Raw genomic sequence first — 21937 nt, forward strand, 5'->3', positions numbered from 1 at the left:
CTCCATGAGGGCAGTCATTGGAATCTATTTTCTCAAGGGCTCTACACCCAAGACTAGAACATGTCCTGGTACAGACTAGACACTCAAAACCCTTTTCAGAAATGGTAATTCAGCACGGCCCTTGTCTCATCACCCACCACAGCATACAAACTCAGCGTCAGGCTTTAAAATCAATACTATTTTTCCATCACTGCTCAAGTCAAGGTCACTTTTCCCTTTAGCACCGCTGTCTGGACAACCCTGGATGTTCACACCAGGAACCCGCGGTCCCAGGCAGCCACGTTCGTCCCTTCATTTGATCAGTGGTGGCAGAGGAGTCAATGGCCACAACTGAACTTTACTCCATGGACTTACAATAGGGAATTAAAGGTGAACTTTTAACCTGTTTTGATGCAGCCCCAGTTAATTATTTATGCTGCTACTGTTATTTCTCTTATTGGTGACCATGTTCTTGTTGGACCGTGGCATGAAAAGTATTGTCAACTAACATAGTCGTGTATTTTTAGTATTATTCGAAATGATTTTAAATGAAATATAAGCCTTGTTGCAAAGGGACTTAGACAGCTGTTGTAAATAATTAACTTTTTTTTCAGAAGTAGTGTGTACTTAATGAGGTGTCCCTGGTGCTTTAGAATGGTTAAAACCTTTATTAAATACACCATTGGAGATGAGGTCGGAACACTTGGCTTTTATTATCATATTAATCATCTCAGGACAACTCTATGCAGAAGGTAAAGTTAACTTTTAATATTCCTTATTCCATAAAAACTATAAAAGAAAATTCTAACACTAATTTCTCTTGAGCGTTTAATATGGTCTTTCATTTTTATGTACCAATTTTATTAAAGGGATACTTATAATTTGTTAGACTATTACAAATACTTTTAAATATATTTTGTTATAATATTTAGACAGATCTTTTCCTTTGGGGAAAACTACTAAACTATTCCTAGGGTAACATAGCTTAGAAAACCAAAACAAGACAAAAAACAAAACAAAACAAGAAACAAAAAACAAAAACAAAAACAAAAAAACCCTTTGCACCTTTAGTTTTGAGGCCATAGGAGACTAGGCCAGAATCTAAATACTCTAAAGGATTTTCAGGCTAACAGGCTAAGTACCACCACGTGAATGTTGTATGTTAACCTTGATTCTAATTTCAGACTAGAATCTATTGCTAACACTGCGCAGCTTGTACAATTTTAATTCTCTGTTCTGAAAGGGAGAGCTTAATGTGGGAAGTTTGAAAAAGCAATAACCATAAAAACCTCAGCAGGATTTTTTTGACCCCTGACACCTTGATTTTTACCCTAATTTATTTTTTGGTTGAAGTCATCAGTGGGACAATATGATAATGTAAACCAGGGCGCTTCTGAGAGAGAAAGAGAGTCTTGTTAATACTCAAGTAGGACCACAGGTAAACCAGGACTGTCCAGACACCATACCTGTGGACTCCCTAACTGTCAGAGACACCTATATCCGGACCGCCTAGTGTTTGAGGTGAGTGTGAGTGAGGCAGACAGCTGGGGAAAGAAACCAGGCAGGTCCTTAACTGTCAGCAAGAGTTTTCCTACAAAGTTGGAAACACCGCCATAAGGCTCTTTTAAAATATCCTAGGGAATTTGTTGAAGTAAAACATCCTACAGATTATATATAATTGCTGTTATTTGAATAGCTTGCTACAGATTTTCTACCAAAAGAGGCTCTGCATTTAAAGTTATGAAAGTGAAATTAATAGAAGTTATCTTATTTGAGACATTTAATTCTGCAGCAGGATAATTTTTGTGTGATAGTTTCCTTTTGTTTTATTTTTCTATCTAAACGGGAAAGAAACAGCTGGTATAACTGTCTACGATTTATACCGTGAAAACATTACAATATTCTAGATACTTTTCTAATTATTATGAGGTTATAATCTTTCACAGAACAATGACATGTCAGTTCCCTGAAGACAGGCCATGACCTCTTATTTCCATGCTCCCTGCACCCATGCCTGGAAACTTAAGGGCAAGAGTGTGTTAACTGCACTTTTCATTTCATATGACCATTACTGGCCTATCAAAGGTGTCACTTTTGTTTAATTTATACATTTTTCCTCCTTGTTCTTGGCCCTGAATTCCATTTCCCCTTGAACCAAGTGGGGACCTGCTATAATGTGTTTGATATATCCTTAAATATGCAAATGTCTTTGGAAAATATGTCTGTTTCCATGGGTTTTTTAATTCCTAAGATGCCAATACACCTTTTTAAAATTATTTTATTAACAGATAGTTAATTTACAGCGTTGTGCCCATTTCTGCTGCACAGCAAAGTAACACAGTCATACATAATATACATTATTTTTAATATATATTATCTTCCATCATAGTCTATCCCGGGTGATTGGATATAGTTCCCTGTGCTATACAATGGGACTTTGCTGTTTATCTATTCTAAGTGTAATAATTTGCATCTATTAACCCCAAACTCCCAGTCTATCCCACTCTCTCACCTCTCCCCCTTGGCAACCACAATTCCGTTCTCCATGTCTGTGAGTCTGTTTCTGTTTGGTAGATAAGTTCATTTGTGCCATATTTTAGATTCCACATTTAAGTGATATCGTATGGTATTCATCCTTCTCTTTCTGACTTACTTCACTTAGTATGAGAATCTCTAGTTGCATCCATGTTGTTGCAGATGGTATTATTTCATTCTTTTTTATGGCCGAGTAGTATTCCATTGTATATATTACCATACCTTCTTAATCCATTCATCTGTCAATTGACATAAATAGTGCTGTTATGAACATGTATCTTTCTGAATTATAGTTTTGTCCATATGTATGTGAGATTGCTGAATCATATGGTTGACATGGAGTGAGATTGCTGGACCATATGGTTGGTTTTGTGTGTTTTACATTCACATAAATGAAGACTCGCCATAGATTTTTATCTCCTTATCGTTTTATTGTACTTGCTGTTGTTTAAACATATTTCCCTGTTGCTGAATCCAATTTGTTGCTTTTAAGTGCTAGGTAGTGTTTCATGTATTTACTTATCCACTCTGCTAAGGATGGACAAATAGTTACTGCTAATTTCTTCCTAACCATAAATAACTCTGAAATGAATGCTGTCATGTAGTCACTTTATCTCTCTATGACAATTTCTCTGGTCTACCATACACACCCCCATGGGGACTACTGGCTCAATTTCTTTTCTTGATTTCCTGATTTATATCAGATTAGCATTTTCCTCTGCTTTCTGCCTTTTAAATAGCTGATTTGTAGAAGCTCTTTTCCAACTATACATTTTAACCTCTTAGTTTTGGATGTTGCAAATTCCTTCTTCCAAAATGTGATGTGTGTGCTTTGCCAACAACACTTTTCATGGAAAGAAGTCTTCAATTTGATATAATCAAATTTGCCCACTTTTGCATATAGTTTCTGCTAGTTCTAAAAAGTATTCATGTAAATTCCTGGTTGTATTGACCTGGGAAAATGGTTGAAAATTCTTAGGGGTTGGGGCCTCTTCTGCACAGTTTTTATCTGTCTGTCCTGACCCCCATCAGACTCTGGAAAGTTTATTTTACTTACGATGCCTTGCCCACTTCTGGGCTGACACTGCTTTTATTTTCTGTCTCATGGTAGCAACAGAGTAGAAATGATCCCCAGGTATTGAAAGCAGAGTAACCCATCTGCCCAGGTCTTCTGCAGGCCTGCTTCCTCCCGACACAACCCCTAGGGACTGCTCAAAGGTTTCTTTTAATTGCTTTTGCGGTTGTAAGGTCCCCATCATAAGGACAGATTTTTTTTTTTTAAATAAATGCTTTCTTTGGAGATTAATGTAAACAGAAAAATGCAAAAATCAGAAGATACCCTTCTACAAATGTTTATGAACTTTAGGCACTCAGATTAAAAAAAAAAAAAAAGAACTATTAATTAGCAGCACCCAGGAGCCTCCTAAACGTTCCCTTCTAAGGGACTAAACCCTAAGCAGCCGTCCTGACTTTGACCGCGGATCGCCTGGCAGCCAGGATGAGGCGCACGCGGTGGGCGGAAGAGGCTTCCGCAGGGATGCGCTGTGGCAGCACAGCTACGGAGGCTCCCCGCACAGGAGCCAGCTCTGTCTAGCCCCACCTCCCCAGAGAGCACGGGGGAGGCTGCCCCTCTTCCCCGGAGCTGGAACACGTTCCCAGAAGGAGGGCAAGAGCCCCAGCAGAGCTGTGGGACGGCCTGGGCCATCGGCTTCCCCGCGGCGTCCTCCTCTTCATCTCCCCCCTCCCTGCCGCATCCTCTTCATCCTCACCCCGCGACAGCGGAAAAGGAGCGGCCGCAACAGATGAAGGCTGCGCAGATCACCGGGCAGCAGCGCCCGCGGGGCTGATCCCGGGGGTCAGGGCCTCCTCCCACCTCCTGTGCCTGAGGCGGGGCGCCGGTCCGCCCTGAGGAACAGGCGACCCTCCCCTGATTGGACTGCCTGCGGCCTCCAGACTGTCCAGTCCGTTGGGTTTGGCCTGGATTCTGGCCCTGGCCTCTGAGGTCAGCGGAGGGCATGTGAAGCCCATGAGATTCAGCACCAGCATCCGGTACTCTCCAGCTGCTGCACAACATTTATTGTGTGTAAGGTCTGATGTGCGCCTGTCTCTTCCGCCATCCACGGGCATTTGGTAGCTTCCATTTGGTACCACAGGAAGAGAGCTGCCAGGAACACTCTGCTACATGTCTGGGTGCACAGGTGTGTTTTCATGTGGTTTGTGCATATTCTGCTTTGATAAAAACTGCCCAAGGAGTCCCAGCGTGGTGCAGTGGGTTAAGAATCCGACTGCCGCAGCTGGGGCCACTGCAGAGGAAGGTTTGATCCCCAGCACCTGGACTGTGAGGTAAAGGATCCAGCATTGCCACAGCTGCAGAGCAGGTTGAAGCTGCAGCTGGGACTTAATCCCTGGCCTGGGAACATCCATATGCTGTGGGTGCAGCCCTTAAAAACAAAAAGAAACAACCAACAAACTACCAAACTGTTCTCTTGAGAAATTGTGCCAGTTTACACCCCTACTTGGGGTGGGCTAAGAGCTCCCTCTTCTCCACATCTTCCCCAGCTACTGAGTAGCCGGTCTCTTCCAGGTTGGTCATTCCCATGGATACACATTTCCCTGATGACTAATAAGGCTGAGGTTTTTTTTATTAGATCTCTGACCATTTAAATGTAAAGTTCTCCCTCAAGTCTTTCATTCATTTAATTGGTTGTCTGTCTTTTTCTTGAAAAACATAAAAAATCAAAAGGCATTCATTTCAAAATTTGAAACTGCTTATCTGAAGAACCTCATCTGTTCTAGAACTGTCCTGTCCTATGCAGTGGCCGTTAGTCCCATGTGGCTAGTCCAAATTGGGATGGAGTATGAGTGTAAATGCACACTGGAGTTCAGACTTGGTGGGGAAAAAAGAATGTAAAATACCTTTAATATATTGGGTCAAGTTTAAAGTATTATTAAAATAAAATTCTGGAGTTCCTGCTGTGGCTCAGTGGTTAACAAACCTGACTAGTGTCTATGAGGACGCAGGTTAGATCCCTGGCCTTGCTCGGTGGGTTAAGGATCCAGCATTAGTGTGAGCTGTGGTGTAGGTTGCAGATGCTGTTCAGATGTCGAGTCGCTGTGACTGCAGCTGTGGCACAGGCCAGCAGCTACATCTTGCATTTGACCCCTGGCCTGGGAACCTTCAAATGCCATGGGGTGCAACCGTTAAAAAAAAAAAAAAAAAAGACAAAATAATTAGCTTCAACTGTTCCTTTTATTAATGTGGCTGTTAGAAATTTTAAAATTACATGCATAGCTTATGTTACGTTTCTATTAGATGGTGCTGTTTGACAAAGTCAGGGAAAGCTTCTGTGAGGAAGCAGGTTGCCCAGATTGATCCAGACTGTTGGGTGTTGGGGTTGCTAGCAGATTAATTCTGATGGAAAATTGTTACAGTACCTTAAAACTTTATTTTTATTGATTTTTGGCGTGGTGACCTTGTTCCAGCTAATAGGATTGTAGCCTCTCTTACTTCTGGTGTCTGCCCCCCTCGTGGCTGGAGTCAGTATGGGGGGCTTGCTGTAGGCTTCCTGATGGGAGGGGCTGATGCCTGCCCCCTGGTAGGAGGAGCCGATTCTAATCCCTCTGGTGGGTGGGGCTCGGCCTCTGGATGGGATTGGGGGCAGCTGAGTGCCTGAGGCTCTTTAGGCAGCCTGTTTACTGAGGGGTGGGGCTGTGATCCCACCTGGGTTGGGTTGTTGTTTGCCCTGGGGCTTCTCAAACTGGCCAGTTCCAGAGAAAGGCAGCTGCTGAATGTTCCTGAGAGCTTTGCCTTCAGTGTCCCTCCCTCACAACAAGCCACATTCACCCCTGTTTTCCCAGGATGTCCTCCAAGAACTGCAGTCAGGTTTGACCTAGGTTCCTGTGGAGACCTCGCTCTGCCCTGGGACCCAGTGCACGTGAAAGTCTGTGTGCGCCTTTTAAGAATGGGGGTGTCTGTTTCCCCCAGTCCTGCGGAGCTCCTGCGCACAAGCCCCACTGGCCTTCAATGCCAGATGCTCCAGGGGCTCTTTCTCCCAGTGCCAGATCCCCGCAGGTGAGGGTTTGATGGGGGGCTCAGAACTCTCATGCCTGTAGGTGAGTCTCTGTGAACCAGTTAGTTTTCAGTCTGTGGAGCTTCCCACCCGGGAGGTATGGGGTTGTTTATATCACGAAATCACCCCTCCTACCTCTTGATGTGGCCTCCTCTTTTTCTTCTGGAGTAGAGTATCTTTTTTGTTGTTGTTGTTGTTGTTGCTATTTCTTGGGCCACTCCTGCGGGGCATATGGAGGTTCCCAGGCTAGGGGTTGAATCGGAGCTGTAGCCCCCGGCCTATGCCAGAGCCACAGCAATGAGGGATCCGAGCCGCGTCTGCAACCTACACCACAGCTCACGGCAACGCCGGATCATTAACCCACTGAGCAAGGGCAGGGACCGAACCCGCAACCTCATGGTTCCTAGTCGGATTCGTTAACCACTGCGCCACGACGGGAACTCCTGGAGTAGAGTATCTTTTTTAAGGTTTCCGGTCCATTTGGGTGAAGAATGCTCAGCTTTTAGTTGTGAATGATGTTGTTTTTAGAAGTTGAGCACCAGTCTTTCTATTCCGCCGTCTTAATCCCATCTCAGTACCTGAAAATTTTAGGTAACAGAAATAAGGATTAGTTAAAGTATCTGCCAACACTGAATTTGTAAATGTCCCTTGATCATAAATTGTATGGTGTTAAGTGTATTTTTGTTTTTCATTTGACATTTACTCATTTCAGAGAAACCCTGTGGTTTTCCTACTGTGGAAAATGGAAGGATTGCTCAATACTACTATACTTTTGAAAGTTATTATTTTCCAATGGGCCTAAACCAAAATTTATTATTTTCCTGCTTGGCTGGTTATACAACTGAAACTGGGAAGCAAGAGGCACGGACCACATGTACAGCAGCTGGCTGGTCCCCAGACCCACGATGCTTCAGTAAGTCTGCAAAGGGGTCAGCACGATGTGATAATATGAAAATAGATTAGCTTGTAAAAATAGGGTCTCCTAAAGTATGGCAGGTGTCTAAAACTTTTGTTGGTAAGAACCAAATGACTGGCCTACTGTCTTGTTGACAAATGAAAGCATATTCTGAAATTCTATAAATCATGTCTTTCATCAAAATATTAGCTTTCTTATGTCTCCATAATTATGCCCTATGACGAGAATAAGGATAACTATTGAAATTGTTATTATCGCATTGCACAGAATGGAGACATGATTGGGTTACTTTAAGGTATGAAACTTACACAAATAATTGTGCAGGAGCCAGAAAACTGCTTGACACTGGCCTTAGCAGAAATGAGATGGTTACTCTAGTGTTTTTTCATTTGAAAGACTCATCCCTGTTTTGTATGACAACTTCTCATAATATCCATTGCAAAATATGTTTTTTTTTCTGAATTTGGAGTTCAAACTTATGGTAAGAGGAGTTCCCGTTGTGAGTCAGCAGGTGAAGAACCAGACCCAGTGTCTGTGAGGAGGTGGCACTGCTCAGTGGGTTAAGGATCCAGTGTTGCTGCAAGCTGCCGCATTGGTCACAGGTACAACTCAGATCCGGTGTTGTTGTGGCACAGGCCAGCAGCTGCAGTTCTGATTCAAACACTGGCCTGGGAACTTCCATATGTTACGGGTGCAACCATAAAAAGAAAAAATGATTGAATTCTATACAATGCTAACGTAAATGTACTATCCAACACATCACTCTTCTAAGTATTTACTAAAACTTTGATCTGTGAACTGGAAAATCTTTAGGAGCATGTCCATGACTCAGTCATGGTCAACATGGACAGACTCTGGGATATGACCTTGCAGGGAGGCAATTAAATGCTGGAAAAAAGGATCTAAGATGTCTGCACAATTATATAACAATTCACAAAGTATGTAAATGTGTTTTTGTTACATGATGTTACAAATTAGCAAACTCAGTGGACCCAAAAATATTAGGAAGTCAATCTGAAAGAACTTCCTTCTGCTCTTCATGAATAACAACTCATTAGAGAAGCGCTCTGGAGATACATTCTCAAGTAGATGAGGTAGTGGTGGGAATGATTGTGAGAACTGAAGTTAGCACATATAAAGAATTTTGGTGTTGGAGTTCCCTCGTAGCTCAGCAGAAACCAATCTGACTAGTATCTATGAGGACTCGGGTTCAATCACTGGCCTTGCTCAGCGGGTTAAGGATCTGGCATTGCCGTGGGCTGTGGTGTAGGTTGCAGACGCAGCTCGGATCCCGAGTTGCTTTTGCTGTGGTGTAGGCCAGTGGCTACAGTTCAGATTCAACCCCTAGCCTGGGAACCTCCATATGCCAAGGGTGCAGCCCTTAAAAAAAAAAAAGAATTTTGGTGTCCAGTTGAATTAACATTCAAAGAAATTTGATGCAGAACATGCAGGATAGTTCCAAAATTAAATTAAGAAATGACAGAGCGAACACTTTTTCTCTCCTTCCAATTCCAAGAAAACAATGAAAACTTTTGCATTGTTATTTTTATGACTTAGTAAAGTGCAAACTTAATTCATCAATTTAGTAAAAAATATTTTTTTCCCTAGAAAAATGCCCTAAGCCTGACTTGAGAAATGGTTATATCCTGGATACAAAATTATTTTACAAAATTCAAGAGAACATGCATTATGGTTGCTCGTCCGGATACAAAACCACTGCAGGGCAGGATGAAGAAGTGGTTCAGTGCCTTGCTGGTGGATGGTCTTCTCAGCCTACCTGTAGGAAGGAACATGGTACGTGTTTAAGCATCATCTCCTAGGAGTGCCCATTGCAGCTCAGCAGTAACGAACCCAACTAGTATCCATGAGGATGCAGGTTCAATCCCTGGCCTCACTCAGTGGGTTAAGGATCCGCATAGCCGTGAGCTGTGATGTAGGTCGAAGATGAGGCTGGGATCTGGCATTGCTGTGGCTGTGGTGGAGGCTGGCAGCAGCAGCTCCGATTCCACCCCTACCCTGGGAAGTTCCATATGCTGCTGATGCAGCTCTAAAAAGAATCATCTCCCAAAGCTGCAGATAAGGGCTTGTGAGGTCAGTGCTTTCTTATTTGGGTAAGCATTTTTATTTAAATATGACCGTAGTTTTATTCTATCGCCCAATGTAGGAAGTTATTACATTCTTTCTCTCTAATGCTACGTGCTTCCTTAATCCAAGGATTCCCAAGTCCCTGACACACCTACTCCAGCAGTTCCTACTTTCTACAGGAAACAAAGAATTGGAGTGGAACAAAAGGAAGGAACCTAAATAAACCTTTGGTCAGAACATGTATAAATTATTTCCTTCATTGGAGAAGAATTCATCATAGTGCACATTATTTTATCAGATATATTTTTAAATAACCCGGTAATAGATAAATACATATACACTTTGTTAGAGTGTTATTAATTGTGTAAATTATGCAAATCCACAAATAAGACATTATCAAAAAATGCTACTGCACAAGCCTTCTGTTGAATTGTGGCCTTTGGCCACATGCACTATTCTAGAATTTTAAGGACAGAAGACCAGTGATGTTAGGACATAAAGTGCATTAAAAAATGGAATAGATAGGCAAGGGCAAACTATTCTTTAATCTCGCCAAGAGTTGATTCCATCATGTATTATTAAGATTCAGTGACAATACCTTTTGAGATTTCTTTTAAAATATTCTAGTTTTAGTGATGAAGTTCATGAAAGAAATGACCTTTATTTATTTTTAGAAACCTGCTTAGCCCCTGAATTACATCATGGAAGTTATTCCACAACCCAGAAAACGTTCAAAGTGAAAGACAAAGTGCGGTACGAATGTGCCCCTGGGTACCACACAGCTTCTGGGAAGAGGACGGAGGAAGTGGAGTGTCACCCATACGGATGGGCCCTCACCCCACGATGTGCCAGTAGGTTCTCCCTTTGAGGACAACTACTTTCATTCCGAAAACTCCTTCTTGGAAGTTCCCGTTGTGGCTCAGCAGTTAATGAACCCAACTAGAATCCATCAGGATTCGGTTCGATTCCTGGCCTCGGTCAGTGGATTAATTATCCATCGTTGCCGTGAACTGTGGTGTAAGTCGCAGACACAGCTCAGATCCTGAGTTGCTGTGGCTGTGACTGTGTTGTAAACTGGCAGCTGTAGCTCCGTTTCGACCCCTAGTCTGGGAACTTCCACATGTTGTGAGTGCAGCACCCCCCCCCCAAAATAATCTCCCTCTCAAACAGAAGTGGGTATAAGCTGTCATGCTAATTCCTTTTTTCATACTTTTTTCCACTTTTAATGATGTGGACAATAGGCATTCATCATGTCAAGCTCTCAAAAAGGAAAAAAAATCCATTTAGTTCAGATAATTAAAATAAGCTTAATAGTATTTAATAAGTATATACATTGACAAGCTTTTACCATGAATAATGAAATATGTCAGATTTGCTGATTTCCAGTTCATGTATGGCATGTAAGTAGTAGGTGAACTTTGCCTAGCAGGAAAAGTAACATTTCTTTGTATTTTTATTTGTTCTTTCCTTTTTAGAATTAAAATGCTCTTCTTTAAGGTTAATAGAAAATGGCTATTTTCATCCTGTAAAGCAAACCTATGAAGAAGGAGATGTAGTTCAGTTTTTCTGTCATAAAAATTATCATCTCAGTGGAGCTGACTTAATTCAGTGCTATAACTTTGGTTGGTACCCAGAATCTCCGGTCTGTGAAGGTAAATTTTAAAATTTCATACTCACATAAATAAAATGTTGTGCCTTAATCAGCTTTAATTTCTATGAAAAAAAAATGTCTCTGGTAACATCAGAGTCTTTCCCTGAGTGCTATTTTAAAAATAAATATTGTCCTTTTTTTTTGGATTGCGGCCATGGCATATGGAGATTCCCAGGCTAGGGGTGAATTGTAGTTGTAGCTGCTGGTCTACGCCACAACAACAGCAACGAGGGATCTGAGCAGAGTCTGCAACCTACACCACTGCTCACAGCAAAGCCAGGTCCTTAACCCATTGAGCAAGGCCAGGGATCAAACCTGGGTGCTCTTGGATGCTAGTCAGGTTTGCTTCCACTGAGCCACAACAGGAACTCCAATATTGTCTTTTAAGTCTTTTATTTTCAACAACCTTGAATACATTTAATCGGAAGAAATCTCAAGTGTTGTATTAGTTTACAGAGTGGCTATAGCCCTTAAACATTTTTTAATCTCATAAATTTTCAATTTCTTGTTATAATAAAAAAAAACTTTTCTTGTTGGAAATTGTTAGATCTAATTTTCCCAGTGTGGCATCTTTGTGAAGGTATTATCTTATTTGGCTACATATTTCCTGATGTGAAAATACTGATTTCAAAACAGTGAAGTAGGGGAGTTCCCTTGGTGGCTCAGCAGAAATGGGAAATGAATCTGACTAGTTATCCATGAGGATTTAGGTTTGATCCCTGGCCTTGCTCAGTGGGTTAAGGATCTGGCATTGCCTGAGCCGTGGTGTAGATTGCAGACTCGGTTCGGATCCAGTGTTGCCGTGGCTTGGTGTAGGACAGCAACTGTAGCTGCAACTCGACCCCTCGCCTGGGAAATCCCATATGCCGCGGGTGCAGCCCTAAAAAGACAAAAAAAAAAAAAAAAAAATAGTGCGGTAAAGAGCAGAAAAAGGAGGAGAACGTTACACAGGATGAAAATAAAACCCGAAGTCATCTAGTAAGAGCTGCCCTAAAGTGGAATGTTTATGGTTCCGTTTCTATCTGTGGGTGTGTTCAAGCAGGTGGTGTGATTAACTGCCAGAAGTCAGTTCAGAAGTCAGGTAATCACACCTACAATTGTTCGTGAGGGTGGCCCTGGTCTAACAGAAGAAAAAGATCTACAAGAGTGATACAACGTGACAGACGGTTACTAGAGTCAGGTATAGAGCATTTGAACAAACAGGAGAGGTTCTGATTGATATGAGCTTGGGCGGCATTTACAGAAGTAACGGCTAATGATTGAGCCAGGTTTAAAAGATAAATAGGAGCTTGAGGATTGAGAAGGATGGGAGAGGCAAAGGGCTTGATAGCCTCTATTTCCTCTGTGATATGGAAAATAGCGTCTTTTTTTTTTTTTTTTTTTTTTTTGGTCTTTTTAAGGCCACGCCCACCGCATATGGAGGTTCCCAGGCTAGGGGTCCAATCGGAGCTACAGTCTCTGGCCTACACCACAGCCATAGCAACATGGGATCCAAGCTGCGTCTGTGACCTACACAACAGCTCACATCAATGCCGGATCCTTAGCCACTGAGCGAGGCCAGGGATTGAACTTGCGTCCTCATGGATACTAGTCAGGTGCATTAACCACTGAGCCAGGATGGGAACTCCATAGCATCACTTTTAACAGGCAGGAGAAAGGTAGGAAGGTGAAGAAGCACTTTGAAGAGAGTGCTTAAGATTTGAAACAGTTACTGGGAGGAATAAAGGAGGGGTGACCAGGGGTGTACCGCGGGATTACCCGGAACTGCCGTCACTCTCTGAATGCACTTAATTTTTTAGTGAACAATGACTTTAATTTTTTTTTCATTTAAAACATTCTTTTTTAAATTTTCCAGTGGTGCTCAACAGCCTTGGTCTAACAGCCTTGTAGAGAAAGAGGGTTAGCAAATTGCCTGTTGCAGTTTTTTTTTTTTGGTCTTTTTGCCATTTCTTGGGCCCCTCCCATGGCATATGGAGGCCCCCAGGCTAGGGGTCGAATCGGAGCTGTAGCTGCTGGCCTACACCAGAGCCACAGCAACGCAGGATCCGACCTACAGCACAGCTCACGGCAACGCTGGATCCTTAACCCACTGAGCAAGGCCAGGGATCGAATCCGCAACCTCATGGTTCCTAGTCGGATTTGTTAACCACTGAGCCATGACAGGAATTCCGCATATTATTTCAAAAGTAAATGGCAGACCCTACTTATCATCTCTTCCACACTACAAATCCACCCCCCCCCCGCCCCAGCAATTAGTCAGATGCCAACATTCCTGTTATTTTTTTCTAATAAATAGTCATTGGTGGTACAAGTCTGAATAATGCTTCCCTGATCCCCAACACCTGCCCAGCCCCCCAAGAGATAACCAGACCCTAACCCCTGGAGCCAGTGAATGTTACCTTATATGGACAAAGGGTTCTGCAGATGCGATGAAGTTAAGACTCGGGGGGGGTAGGAGTGATGGCTGGGAGTATCCACATGGGCCCTAAATGTGATCATAAGCATTGCAATTCTAAGAGAGAGGAAGAGGAAGACTATAGAAGGTCAAGTATGAGATGTGACAATGGAAGTCAAGGTCGCAGTGAAAGAGGAGGGGGTCACAAGCCCAGGAGGCAGGCAGCGCCCCCAGGAGCTGGCAGAGGCAGAGAAGCTGCTTCTCTCCTAAAGCCTCCAGAAGGAATGCAGCTCTCCTGACACCTTGATTTCCAGCCCCATGAAACCGCTTCTTGACTTTGGCTTCCAGAACTGTAAGAGCATAAATCAGTGCTGTTTTAAGCCACTGCATGTGGTAACTTGTCATGGCAGCCATGGGAAGTTAATAGAGTCAGTATTTTAAAATAGTTAGCAACTGGAAATTCCCTTGTGGTGCAGCAGGTTAAGGATCCTATACTGCCCAGCTCTGGCGCAGGCAGCAACAAGGGCACAGGTTCAATCCTTGGCCTAGGAACTTGCACATGCTGCGGTGAAGCCAAAAAAAAAAACCCAAAGAGGTTGGATTCCAACCCAAAGAGGTTGGAATCGTTAAGAACAGGAGATTTTAATTCAGGGAGACATGGGTTCAGGAACAGATCCACCACTTACTAATAATTTACTTACTTCTCAAGTTTTAATCTCTTGACCTATAATAAAGGGGTGTAATAATCCTCACTTAGCAAAGTTCCATAAAGAGTAAAGGAGATAATGAATGCAAAAGGCTGGACCTTTTAGTTGTCTATTGGCACAGACTTAGCAGCCTAAAATGACAAACTGTGTTCTTTCATATTTTGGGGGGAGGGGGTCAGGACTCTGGGCGTAGCTAAACTGGCTCTGGATGCCTGTCTCACAGAGCAGTGGTTAAGGTTCCCAGTGGGACAGCAGTGTCATCTGAGGCTGGACTGGGAAGAATCTGCTTTCCAGCTCACTGTGGTTGCTGGAGCTGGAGCCTCAGTCTCTTCCTGGCTGCCCCCCTGGAGGAAGCCCTGTGCTCCCCCAACCCCTAGGCCTCCCCACTTGGAAGCTCACAAAGATACAGCTTGCTTCTCTTCAAAACCAGCAGGGAGAGTCTCAGCAAGAATGGCCTTACGATGTTGCATTGTATCAGCCCTTATGAGAAATCACATATATCCATTCTCTCTGCTGTGTTTAAACATACTCGTATGCACCCATCATCTTTGCTGTGTTTGTTGCTGAGAAACAAGTCCCAGTTCCTGCTCTTGGGGAGGGCCGTGACTCCAGGAAGTTTGCGTCAGGATGTGGGGACCCAGGGGTGACCCCAGTCCATCTCCCATACTTCTTAGGGTCCTTGGCACAAAGAATGTGCTCATGAAATCCTTTTTAAAATTTTTGATTATAGTCTATTTACAATATTCTGTCAATTTCTGCTGTACAGCAAAGTGACCCAATCATACATATATATACATTCTTTTTCTCATATTATCTGCCATCATGCTCTATCAGAAGGGACTGGATATTGTTCCCTGGGCTATACAGCAGGACCTCATTGCTTATCCATTCTCAATGTAGTAGTTTGCATCTACCAGTCCCAAACTCCCAGTCCATCCCCACTCCCTCTCCCCCTTGGCAACCACAAGTCATGAAATCTTAACTATTATCTCTTGTAATGACATGACTCAATATATGGATATTTTTCCGTAAGGAAGAAGAAACCGATGTCCTCCTCCACCTCTGCCTCTGAATTCCAGAGTTCAAACATACTCCATCGCTTACCGTCATGGAGAAACGGTTCGAATTGAATGCGGACTTAACTTTGGGATACGGGGATCGGAAGAGATACGCTGTGAGAATGGAAAATGGACAGAGCCTCCCCAATGCGTCGGTTAGCAGCACCTCACATAAGCTTTCCCTCAGATGAAATCTGCATGTGGAGCTAAATGGTCTCTTCTCTTTAAATTGTCCCTTTTCAGAAGAAAATGAGAGGACAGCCTGCAAGGAGCCACCCTTTGTTGAGAATGGTACAGCAAACCCACGCTCTAAGCTTTATTACAGTGGGGATAAAGTGACATACACGTGTGAAAGTGGCTATCATCTCCGTGGACCAGGAGAAATAATATGCACACGTGGAAAGTGGACCCTCCCTCCTGCGTGTGTCGGTATGTGTACTGCATTTCACCTCCAGAGCTATGCCCACCATGTAAAAATTTCCACTCTCTTTATTCATTCCACATATCTCAACAGTGCTTAGAAGAGTTTGAACCACACCTAACTATGCTATTTTTCCTGAGCATGTGGAGCTCTCTGTAGGATTTAACCCAGTAGAGAATTGGGAAAACTAATTTTGAGTGTCCTACTTACGGCACTTTTGCTTCTGGCCATTCTGAGCCCTACACCCTCCTGAGCCACATACCTCATCTTTTTTTTTTTTTTTGCTGAAGGGCACAGCCAGGCTACGTTACCATTCTTGGGTGCCAACCCTCCTTTCATCCTCCTCTTTTTTGATCAAGTCCTGCAGAGATCTCCACAGATGTGTCTACCAAGGACCTCTGTTGGAGAAGAGAAAAGCTAGTAAGGACGCTAGAGAAATTAGCAGAGTAAGAGAAGGACTCTGAAGACAGAAAAATGGAAATTTCCAGCCATGGGCTGATTGAGATCTGAGAAGAAGAGGGATGAGAAAGGAGAAAAGATCGAGATGGATGGTGATAAACAGACAGTTTGAGAATGGACCATACGCTTTAGGTCAAAGAACACTGTTTACTTTTCTATACATTTTAAGACTATCTAGAGCATGGTTCCTTCATAAGAAGAATGAAGATAGGCACACTCTTCAGAAAAACAATTGCTGTTTAGCTTTGCTTAGTAAATGTTAGCAGTACTTGAGCAGAATAATGTTTCTCTTATTTCTGGTGAATTTAGAAATCAATTGTCTGAATTACATAGTACAAATATTAAAGTGCTATTGTATGGATCATTGTATTGTATCATTATGTTGCTATAAGTTCATATTAATTTTAAAATAACCTCTTTTCTTAGAAAATACTGAGAATTGTAATCCTCCACCTGATATAATAAATGGGGCTGTTATTGGTGGATTATTGGCAAACTACACAGCGGGATCCTCGGTGGAATATAGATGCAATGAGTATTACTTATTAAAAGGAGCAAAAATATCTCATTGTGAACAAGGGAAATGGTCGACCCCACCTGTTTGCTTAGGTAAGAGAACACATTGAATTTAAAAATTTTTTAAAATTTTTTTTCCCCAGCTTTTTTTTTTTTTTTTTTTTTTTTTGTCTTTTTTTGTCTTTTTGCTATTTCTTTGGGCTGCTCCCGCGGCATATGGAGGTTCCCAGGCTAGGGGTTGAATCGGAGCTGTAGCCGCCGGCCTACGCCACAGCCACAGCAATGAGGGATCCGAGCCGCGTCTGCAACCTACACCACAGCTCACGGCAACGCCGGATCGTTAACCCACTGAGCAAGGCCAGGGATTGAACCTGAAACCTCGTGGTTCCTAGTCGGATTTGTTAACCACTGCGCCACGACGGGAAATCCATTTTTCCCAGCTTGATGTACACACAATTGACAGAACATTGTGTGAGTTTTGGAGTTCCTATCGTGGCTCAGGGGAAACAAACCCGACTAGCATCCATGAGGACGTGGGTTTGATCCCTGGCCTCGCTCAATAGGTTAAGGATCTGGCATTGCAGTGAGCTGTGGTGTAGGTCACAGACGCAGCTCAGATCTGGCATTGCTGTGGCTGTGGCGTAGGCTGGCAGCTACAGCTCCGATTCGACCCCCAGCCTGGGAACCTCCATGTATTGGGGGTGCGGCCCTTAAAAAAAAAAAAAAAAAAAGACAAAAAAAAAAAAAAAACACTGCATAAGTTTGAGGAGTAGTTGTGATGCTTTGATTCACAAATTTATTGTGAAAGTATTACCACAACAAGATAAGTTTACATATCCTTAACCTCACATAATTTTCTGGGCTTTCATTAAAACCCACTCCTTGGGCAACTTTGAAAGGTGTACAATAATAAAGCAGTACAATAATACTGCTAACGCTAGTCACCGCCCTGTGCATTAGATCCCTGGAACTTATTCTGCTATGGTGGGACACCAAATTTGGTTTACCCTTATGGTTGTATTCTTGGGTGTTTTTATAGCATGGAAAAATGATTTTCTTTACATCTTTTTTTCCAAGTGTTTTCCCTTATCAGCTCTATGAGCAAAAAATCCCGACTGTCTTAGGGTTTAGGACCATACTAATTCTTACCCCCCCTTTTTTTTAAAGTTGTAAAATAACAACAAAACTACCATTTTTAAGTATGTGTTGCGGAGGCATTAGGTATAATCACAGTCTGTGACTGATCACATTTGTGCTGTCTTCCTCCTAACTGAAATTTCCCCTTGTGGTTTATAATCCTCAACATCTCTCTTACTGTCCTCTAAATGTCATTTGAACAGAATTTTTTTTTGGTCCTTTTAAGGCCGTACCTGAATCACATGGAAGTTCCCAGACTCGGAGTCCTCTCACACAGCTGCCAGCCTACACCATAGCCACAGGAGCACCAACCTCAGCCGTGTCTGTGACCTACACCACAGCTCATGGCAGTGCCAGATCCCTAATCCTGAGCGAGACCAGGGATCAAACTCACATCTTCATGGATACTAGTCGGGTTGGTTACCACTGAGCCACTGATGGGAACTCCCAGAAGAATAATTAATCCAATTCTTTTTTCGGTAGAGCATGTTAATAGCTTTCTTTGCTGCTGCTTCCTCAGCTGAAGGGTCAATTATGTTTTATCTTGTTGAGCAAATAAAAACATGCTTGTAGTCATTGTAAATATATTTTGGATTAAGGAAGAGTATAATTAACATTAATATTTTCAAGTTGAGAATTGAGGCAATTCTCTAAATAATCACCCAAATTATTATTATTATTTTGTATTCACTGGCATTTAATGAGTACATACGGAATCAGAAATGATCACAAATCAAAATTTCAAGTCTTTTTTTTTTGTCTTTTTGTCTTTTTGCCATTTCTTGGGCCACTCCGTCGGCATATGGAGGTTCCCAGGTTAGGGGTCGAATGGGAGCTGTAGCTGCCAGCCTACGCCAGAGCCACAGCAACGCGGGATCCGAGCCGTGTCTGCAACCTACAGGACAGCTCATGGCAACGCCAGATCCTTAACCCACTGAGCAAGGCCAGGGATCGAACCCGCAACCTCATGGTTCCTAGTTGGATTCGTTAACCACTGCGCCACGACGGGAACTCCAAAAGTCATATTTTTATCTCTGTTCTCCAAGACTATGAATATGTAGCAGGCCCTTAACGTGGGCTATTCTTTTTTTTTTTTATTCTGAAATTTTATTTTTATTTTTTACAGAATAAAATACATACATTTAAACACAATTACATTCACACAGATTATTATATTGTGGATCTTAAGAAACAGATTAAGTGACTCCCATTGGAGAAGTGGAATGGAAAATATGCTGAGACAAATAGGAAATTTATTATATACTTTATCCCATTTTTTTATGGCTTTCATCTTTACTATTTAGTTTTATCTATTACACTTCAATTTTTCTTTAAAAATTAGCATTATATTAAAATTATGTATATTATGCAACTAAAATGTATAAGGAAGAAAGCCTTATATACCATTAAATATTTTATATAGCATAATAAAAAGAATAACTTTTAAGGATAACAAAAATAATACACACTCTGAAAATAAGTAAAATATAAAATGCATAAATTGGTTAAAAAACAATGTAACTATATAAATATGTCCTCACAATTTGTTACATCTTATTGATTCTTCAATATAGGCATTACACCATTCTAGGTGATGTGATAAACAAGACATTATAGACCTTAAATTGTACCATGGAGAGAAATGGTTATTAATAATACAATTGTAGAACTGTATTATTTAATTGTACAGTGGCATTGTTTAATTATAATTATCATAAATTCTTTGATGGAGAGGAAATCAGAATCAGATGTAAGACTTCAGCATTCCAAGAATGATGTCAAATGACCCCCTTCATGGTGGATTATGCACTTATTTACTATGAGATATATTTCTTCTCCAGAGATTCCTTGTTTGTGTATCAATTGTAGATTTTTGGTTTGCAGTTATTCTGAAGTTTTGATGTAAGAGTCTATATGTATATGAGATTGTTTTAAGTTGTTGTTCTCTTAATTGGAAGTTCATCTCCAGTGTCCTGCATTTGTACCCACCTCTTCTCATGATTTCTGATTTTGGTGGCATAATTGTGCATGGATGATTTCGTATCTTTACTGTATAGATACCTTTACTGGTGAGCCTTGTCATTTGTGGAATTTTTGTTTCCTGTTGCTGTCTTTTCTTTCCGGCCTAGAGAAGTTCCTTTAGTATTTGTTGTAAGGCTGGTTTAGTGTTGCTGAGTTCTCTCAGCTTTTGCTTATCTGAGAAGGTTTTGATTTCTCCTTCAAATCTGAATGAGAGCCTTGCTGGGTAATCTTGGTTGGAGGTTTTTTCCTTTCATCACGTTAAGTATATCAGTATATCGTGTCACTCCCTTCTGGCCTGCAGAGTTTCTGCTGAAAAATCTGCCGATAACCTTATTGGGGTTCCCTTGTATGTTACTTGTTTCTTTTCCCTAGCTGCTTTCAAGATTTTCTCTTTGTCTTTCATTTTGGTCAGTTTGCTTAAGTATGTGTCTCAGTGTGTTCCTCCTTGGGTTTATTTTATATGGTACTCGTTGTGCTTCCTGGATTTGAGTGAGTGGTTCCTTTCCCATGTTAGGGACCTTTTCGGCTATTATCTCTTGGAATATTTTTTCTGTCCCCTTCTCTCTCTCTTCTCCTTCTGGCACCCCTATAATACAGATGTTGGTGCAGTTAACATTGTCCCAGAGTTCTCTGAGACTCTCTTCATTTTTTTTCAATCTTTTTTCTCTTTTCTGTTCTGCATCCGTAATTTCTTCTAATCAGTCCTCCACCTCGCTTATTCGTTCTTCTGCCTCCTGTATTCTGCTGTTAGCTGCTTCTAGTGAGTTTTTTATTTCAGTTATTGTATTTTGCATCTCTTCTTAAGTTTTATATCTTGTATCTCTTTGGTCAGTGTTTCCTGTAAGTTATCCATCTTTGCCTCCAGTTTATTTCCAATATCTTGCATCATCTTCGGCATGGACAGTCTAAAGTCTTTTTCCTGGAGGCTGAGAATCTCCTCATGGCTTAGCTGATTTTCTGGGGTTTTTCCTTTCTCCCTCATCTGAGTTATAGTTCTCTGTCTTTTCATTTTTATAGGTTTTTGGTGTGGTAACGTTTTTACAGATAATAGAGCTGTAGCCTCTCTTACTTCTGGTGTCTGCCCCCCCTCGTGGCTGGAGTCAGTATGGGGGGCTTGCTGTAGGCTTCCTGATGGGAGGGGCTGATGCCTGCCCCCTGGTAGGAGGAGCCGATTCTAATCCCTCTGGTGGGTGGGGCTCGGCCTCTGGATGGGATTGGGGGCAGCTGAGTGCCTGAGGCTCTTTAGGCAGCCTGTTTACTGAGGGGTGGGGCTGTGATCCCACCTGCATTGTTGTTTGCCCTGGGGCTTCTCAGTGCTCACTGATGGGTGGGGCCAGACTTTCTCAAACTGGCCAGTTCCAGAGAAAGGCAGCTGCTGAATGTTCCTGAGAGCTTTGCCTTCAGTGTCCCTCCCTCACAACAAGCCACATTCACCCCTGTTTTCCCAGGATGTCCTCCAAGAACTGCAGTCAGGTTTGACCTAGGTTCCTGTGGAGACCTCGCTCTGCCCTGGGACCCAGTGCACGTGAAAGTCTGTGTGCGCCTTTTAAGAATGGGGGTGTCTGTTTCCCCCAGTCCTGCGGAGCTCCTGCGCACAAGCCCCACTGGCCTTCAATGCCAGATGCTCCAGGGGCTCTTTCTCCCAGTGCCAGATCCCCGCAGGTGAGGGTTTGATGGGGGGCTCAGAACTCTCATGCCTGTAGGTGAGTCTCTGTGAACCAGTTAGTTTTCAGTCTGTGGAGCTTCCCACCCGGGAGGTATGGGGTTGTTTATATCACGAAATCACCCCTCCTACCTCTTGATGTGGCCTCCTCTTTTTCTTCTGGAGTAGAGTATCTTTTTTAAGGTTTCCGGTCCATTTGGGTGAAGAATGCTCAGCTTTTAGTTGTGAATGTTGTTGTTTTTAGAAGTTGAGCACCAGTCTTTCTATTCTGCCGTCTTACCCGTCTCCCCTAATTACCCAAATTAAAATTACTTTGGGGAAAC

The 21937-nt window shown here is 42.4% G+C and overlaps 1 protein-coding gene across 3 annotated transcripts in view; it reads left to right on the forward strand.

Annotated features, from left to right (window-relative positions):
* The first annotated feature begins 467 nt into the window (after window positions 1-467).
* F13B (coagulation factor XIII B chain) overlaps window positions 468-21937 on the forward strand; it is a 32736-nt gene continuing 11266 nt past the window's right edge. For 2 of the 3 annotated variants that reach the window (XM_021081851.1, XM_003361614.4), the window contains exons 1-8: window positions 468-731; window positions 7297-7497; window positions 9109-9294; window positions 10260-10436; window positions 11061-11237; window positions 15372-15551; window positions 15640-15825; window positions 16703-16885. In XM_021081851.1, the coding sequence (XP_020937510.1) occupies window positions 668-731; window positions 7297-7497; window positions 9109-9294; window positions 10260-10436; window positions 11061-11237; window positions 15372-15551; window positions 15640-15825; window positions 16703-16885 (1354 nt within the window). In that variant the 5' untranslated portion in view covers window positions 468-667. The remainder of the gene's footprint in view (window positions 732-7296; window positions 7498-9108; window positions 9295-10259; window positions 10437-11060; window positions 11238-15371; window positions 15552-15639; window positions 15826-16702; window positions 16886-21937) is intronic. The other variant, XM_021081853.1, reaches the window with a different exon arrangement.

The sequence above is a fragment of the Sus scrofa genome, unplaced genomic scaffold (assembly GCF_000003025.6).
Source record: "Sus scrofa isolate TJ Tabasco breed Duroc unplaced genomic scaffold, Sscrofa11.1 Contig2471, whole genome shotgun sequence".
Lineage (NCBI taxonomy): Eukaryota > Metazoa > Chordata > Mammalia > Artiodactyla > Suidae > Sus > Sus scrofa.